This window comes from Pollicipes pollicipes, unplaced genomic scaffold (genome assembly GCF_011947565.3).
Source record: "Pollicipes pollicipes isolate AB1234 unplaced genomic scaffold, Ppol_2.1 Scaffold_4740;HRSCAF=5597_pilon_pilon_pilon, whole genome shotgun sequence".
Taxonomy (NCBI): Eukaryota; Metazoa; Arthropoda; class Thecostraca; order Pollicipedomorpha; family Pollicipedidae; genus Pollicipes; species Pollicipes pollicipes.
The window spans coordinates 12204955-12211115 of record NW_023596545.1 but is presented as its reverse complement, the minus strand read 5'-3'; the positions used below and the strand labels follow the sequence as shown (position 1 = coordinate 12211115).

General features: G+C 61.8%; 1 protein-coding gene across 1 annotated transcript; it reads left to right on the top strand.

The window, feature by feature from the left end:
* Positions 1 to 166: 166 nt before the first annotated feature.
* Positions 167 to 4978, top strand: LOC119097930 (tektin-2). Its single transcript, XM_037220873.1, has 7 exons — positions 167 to 198; positions 496 to 562; positions 1678 to 1934; positions 2483 to 2699; positions 2997 to 3211; positions 4002 to 4224; positions 4757 to 4978. Exons 1-7 carry the CDS (start codon positions 167 to 169, stop codon positions 4976 to 4978), a joined length of 1233 nt encoding a protein of 410 aa, XP_037076768.1.
* The last annotated feature ends 1183 nt before the right edge of the window (positions 4979 to 6161 follow it).

Below are 6161 nucleotides of genomic sequence, written 5' to 3'. Positions count from 1 at the left end.
AACTGCTGCCATATCGCGCTGGTTCAAAATTGGCATTGAAGTGCTGCCGTAATTGGCAGAACCAGTACAAGGTTCGCTGTCAGCTTTGCTGGAGTGAAGTCCAAACCCGATATGCGGTGTCTGCTGTCCTGTGGCAAGGACCCAGCGGCATCCTCAGTCAGCCACCATGCCACTATTCAGTCAGCCACCATGCCACATGTCAGTCAGCCACCATGTCACATGTCAGTCACCGGTCGCCATGGCTGCCGCTGACCAGCATCATGACTTCCGACTGAACGTGGACTGCCTGCTTGGTAGCGCGCTTGCTCTACAGCTAGCAGTCTTCGAACGGAGAGCGCGAAGCTCGGCACCAGCCGTGCCGGGGTTTCGCGTGTCGATGCTGCCGTCATGTTCCGCGACGACGAGCGCCATGGTTGTGGTGGGGTCGGAAGACGAACCGGACAAGTGCCATCCCAACCGGCGGCCGCTGACCGCCGTCCCGCCCCCCGTCCGCAGGCAGATGCTGCAGTCGGCGCACGTGCTGGCCGTCGACGCCAAGAACCTGCTGGACGTGGTGGACGCGGTGCGCATCCGCTCTGCAGTGGCGCCCCCGGCGGCGGCTCGCCGCAACAACCCGGTGCGCGCCGGCAGCTGAACGGCCGGCGCGCGGCCGCCGCCCCTCTAGTCAGGCACCGGCCGGGGCGCCACATTCCGGCGCCGGCGCCACGCGAGCGCGCGCGCCGCCGCCGCCGCGCGCCCCTAATCATTCCATAGAGCTAGCGCGGTGTGGCGTGCGGTGTGTGCTTCGATTGTCGGCTGTCTCATATGTCTCGGTGCCGCGCGGTTGGCGTACCCCGATCTTAACATTACACATGCGTTGAATATATGGCTCATACGTCGGCGGCTGTGTTTTGCTGGGAGCAGAGGTCTGTACGGAACGGGACGGAGCAACTCGCCGGTGTTTCGCGAGCTTGGGATGCGCGGTGTGGAAATAGGACGTGTCGAGAACATTAAGCGAGATGGGCATCGCTCAGACTTGCCGTTGCCGTTCACACGTTAGGTAAGCACAGGACAAGTTGTACAAGAACCCTGATAGTTAACCTTTCGGCTGCGTCAAAGTTTCGGTCAGGGCCGATTTTTGATACCACTGCCCCACGACCCTGGCAGGCCTCTGCAGCCACACTACAGGGGCCCGGCGACCGCCAGGCTTCAGCCGCCAGAGCCAGTTGACCGTAACCGCCCCAGTCCCCCTCCCCCGTTAACCACAAACCTGGGGGAGCGAGCGCCGTGCCGCTCTGTCCCGTCCCTGCCGGCCCCGCCGCCCGGGGGCCGTGCGTGTGCGGGCCGCATGAGCCCGTCGGCCGCGTCGCCCGTCGGCCGCGTCGCCCCCCGTCCGCCGTTTATCGACCACACACGTCGCGGCGCTGCGTCGGAACGCGGCCCGTGCTCGCGCGTGGCGGGGCGAGGCAGTGTCCGGAAGCGGGGCTGGCTGGCGGTCTGGCGGCGAATCGACACCGGCTCCGGCCATGAGTCCGCCGGGGGTCACCACGGAGACGCTCAGCGCCCTCCGGCGAGCGGGGCGGGTGTGAGTGAGGAGCGAGCTGCCGTCGTCCGCCGCCGCGTCCAGCCGCCGCCGTCCAGTCAGCGAGCTGGTGCTCGCGGAGAGCGGACGGCCTGTCGGCGCGACCCCGCTCCCAGCCGCGCACGCTCCCACTCCTGCCACGCCTCCGAAGCGTCGTGGTTCGTCTCCTCACGATGGCGGAGCTGCAGCACAAGCCGACGGCGCGGTACCGCGTGGCTGACTGGCACCGGCACAACGCGCAGCTGGGGGAGACGACGCGCGCCGAGGTGGACACCAGCCTGGAGCTACGGCAGCGGGCCGGCCGCGCCGCCAACGAGGCCGCCATCCGCACCGTCTGGGAGCAGCATCAGAACAGCGGCCTGCTGAGGGACAGGTGGGTCGGCGGTGGGGCCCGATCAGAGGTGTGCTGGGGTGTGAGGCGGGGCCTGCTCAGTTGTGGACGGGTCTGCACTCGGGCAGGAGCTCGCTCAGGGACAGGTGCGGCTTCGGTCCTGAAGGGACGTGTCCTCTCAGTGAGAGCTTTGTTGTCACAAGAATGGTGGTACCTGGAGAAACGCATGTGCCTTCAGCAGGGCGATAGCTTTCTCAATCGTGTTATCTTGCATTCTCACGATCATGCCCGTCGGAAGTCGTCTTGGGCGCCAAATGACCAAGTGTAGTCGGTGCGCCTGAAAACCCCAAATCGCCATCAGCTTATCTGGAGGAGCTTTAGCATGCCGTTAAGCTACATTATTCAGGCCTTCGATGCATGTTCAGGATACACACCGCGAGTGTGTTGTGTTCGGGTTCCACGGCACGTTGGCGTTTAATCACACTCAGAACTGTGAATGTAATTACTCTGATGTGATTACTTGTGTTATAGGCGTTATACCTCTGTAACACATCCGAGCGTTGGTAACAGGACCAGCCATGTCGCCCCAGACTGAGCCAGGTGGAGCAGTGGAAGGTGCAGCTGGAACAAGCGGTGGCCGCCGTTGACGCCGAGGTGGCAGCACTGTCCCGCGCCAAAACCGTCACCGAGGACGAGCGGGAGGCGCGCCACTTTGACCTGGAGACGGCGCAGGAGGCGCTGGCTCAGCGCGAGGGTCGGCTGCGCCAGGATGTGGTGCGGGACGACGTGGAGGAGGCCTTGAAACAGGTACGGGAAGGTGGGGCGTCTGGCGAAGTGGAATGTTCCGTTTCGGGAGCGTAAATGACCAGCATTGAGGTGCGAACAGCAGTTGTAGCAATAGAAGCAATAGTAAGCTCACCAGGATTCTTAGGATTGCAGTTCGCGCCGTCGGCCCAGAAGTAGAACGTTACTGGTACCTGCAGAAGGCATGAGAGAAAAGAACAGATTCCATTGTGATTTCCGTAGCTACGCTTCTTTCGTGCTGTTGCAGTCAAATAGCCTGCATTGCTAAACCACACATCCCGGCTGCCTGTCCGTCGTCAGGAGATCCTCGCCGTCACGGGCTTCCGCGACCAGCTGCGGGAGCGTTGCGAGCAGTGCTTCGAGCAGCTGTGTCGGCTGTCGGAGGCGCGCCAGGCTCTGCTGGACGACATCGCCGGCAAGCAGGGGGCGCTGCACGTGGACTCGGCCGCGCTGGCACTGACGCCGCACAGCCCCGGCGTCAGCTTCAAGCCACACTGCTCCCGCGTGCCGAAAGAGTAAGGATGGGACCCCGGGGCATGCTTTCGCAAACTGAGTTAGGGCGGGGGGGGGGGGGGGGGTTAGCGCAGTGAAAATGACGTAAGCCACCTCGCATTACGCCATCAAACGGTTTCCTCTCCGACTTTGGTCCTCCTCCTTCGCAAAAATTTAGGGTGAGCTACAAATCAAATCTGGGGGTCGGAGCCCCCCTCCCCCCCTCCCAACTGAATTGGCAACCACACCTCTGATAGGACTGGACGCCCATCGACGGTGACGGTGTCTGGGTTGCGGAGATTGATGAGTCTGGCGTGTGGCTGTGGAGGACGGCGGAGCGTAGCTGTGGGGCGCTCGCCCTCGACCTTCTGCCGAGTCGTCGGTTTGGGCCTGGCGGGAGGTCTAGTGTTCCGACGTCCTCCCCTACCATCGCCTTGGGAGACCGCGACACTGAATGGCCAGAAAAGCACTACAATACGTCGTAAAATGCAACTACAAATAACTCAATAAAAGTACTCCAGATAAATCAATAAAAGTTCGGCCATTTTCCAGTTATAAGGCGCAAGCTTGACCGTGGGCACGAACGCTGTTGGTGTGTAATGTGGCAATATTTTTTGGTTTTTTGTTTTGTTTTTTTGTTACCTCCTCAAGGATGGGTAGAAGACCGGCATATTTTGATCATGGTTCGGCTTGGTGCGAGACTTGTCACAGTGCCTCCATTGGTGTGTCGTCACCGCCGCTCGAAGGCAAATGGCGGTGTTTACAAATGTTAAGAACCACCGAGCACACAGGGTGCGGCGCGACTGTCGCCAGCACGCTGACGGTGCCCCGCTGGGAGGACGCATCGCGCGCCAGTCTGGCCGCCGCCGACCACCAGCTGCAGCAGTCCCGCCAACTGCGGGCCGCCGCCGTCGACACAGCCGCCCGCGGCAGAACCGAGCTGGCTTCACGACACGCCACCGTCCAGTTCGCGGCCCGCCGGCGGCTGCACGAGCTCCGTCAGGCGCACGACGACCTGGCCTGGCAGCACAAACAGGTGTGGGGGGGGGGGGGAGCGTGCCGTAACAGGGGTTAGCAAGCAGTTGAGATTTTGGACTGTGTTTCAACATACGCTGTTTTTCTCAGCTTCAGGTTCTTTTAACGGGTAATAGGTAAGTGTGGGGGGGGAGCTCTTAAAGCTTCTGCAGCTCTGTGACCTGCACACGTGCGCTTTTGCGTGTTGCGAGTGTTGGCGCCCCTGCATAGCACGTGTAGGACGTCGTTTCTGACACGTCATCACTTTACCTGGAAGCGGTGCTCAGAAGAGCCGTTTGCGTAATTGCAGCGTGTAGTGTCAACACAACCGAGCACGGTATCGAAATGCTTGGGCACTTGCCATTAAAAGTGAGCTTGTTGAACGATGCGTCATCCAAGCTTCACACGCAGCACCGCAATAGGTTTGAGTTGGAGATGACGCTTGCGCGCGTTTTTCGCCGCCTCGATCTCGAGCCCGGAAGGCGTCGGCCTGTTTCAGCGGAGCGGGGGATAGCGTCCAGTGTCTGCTGACCAGCCCACCCTGCCGTACCCAGGTGGAGCAAGAGATGGCGGAGACGGAGCGGGAGATCCGCTGCCTGGAGGCGGCCGTCCGCGACAAGGACCCTTACCGGAAGTTGGCCGAGACGCGCCTCGAGTGGCGCATGGAGCGCCCCGCCGGCGAGGGCGTGTTCGACCCGCCTTGGAGCGGGCTGCGCGCCGAGGCCACCAATGTACAGGTGGGACACCCATGTAACGTGGGGATTGGGAGGCCTTAGACCTTCCACAGCCATGGACGTAAGAGACCCAGGAGTACATTCGATCCTTTCTGCATCCTTGTTTTTCACCCAGGGAGGGTAGTCAGACCAGGCAGGCGAGAACAGTTACCGAGATTCGGCAGCCAAAGTTCGAGCTCTGATCCCCAGCCTTAGGCTCGTGGGGTGTTCTGGGCGGCAGTGTTTGACCCCCTGTATCGCAGCAGACTTGGGGCGCGAGCTATGCGCCCATAAACCCTGAATATCATCAGTTCGTTACGTCGGCGACGGGAGGGACGTCTACCGGGCTGAACCGTCCTCGGCTATGGGTCACGTCATCACACGCTTTGCGACAAGCAGTCGCCGCGCCACTAAGCACATGCACACATACACCCCTCGGCGGGCTAAACAGTGGTGGTTCGGGGTCTGTCGAGTGCCCGCGTCAGGTCACCAGACCAGCACACTGACCGCCGTGACGTCATCACACGCCGCCACCGCCGCCGCAGGAGACGCAGTCGGACCTCGCGCAGCAGCTGAGCCAGCTGTGGGCGGCGCGGCACCGGCTGCGCGCGCACCTAGCACGCCTCGACGACAGCCTGCAGGTCAAGGCCACCTCCCTGCGGGTGGAGCGGCTCTGCGCCGACACGCACACCCGCAGCCGCCCGCCGCCGCTGCCCGGCGACCGCTCGCACCTGGATAAGGTGGGGACGGGCCAGGCGCAGGCTACGGCAGGAGGCGAACCATGAGCTAGGCGCCAGGACGAGTGACGTCATATGTACACTTAACTGCTTCCCAATAACATTTGTATTCAAGCAGGTTGAAACACTGCGGTGCAATGCGTCAACGGAAACGAAGAGCATGACATTAGTGAATCAAGCGAGCAATGAATTGGTCACTGGGCCACGTGCTTATTTCACAAACACGGGTGATAGCTCGCATTTTACATTTTACGATTTGGCACGCTTCCGATAAAATGCGCATGTGACTAAGTGTCGCATGCCAACAGGTGCTGCTGCTGCGACCCAACGGCAACATCTGTGACCGGACCTCCAGCCACCAGACCTGTCACGACGCCGTCCCCGGCCATCTGACGTCTCACGACTGCACTTACAGCTGCTCCTGTAGGCCTGTAGACCAGTGACGTCATTCGCAGGCGCCTGCGACACCCAGGACGCGATCCATTGGCGCTGCTCCGCGAGTCCTTGGC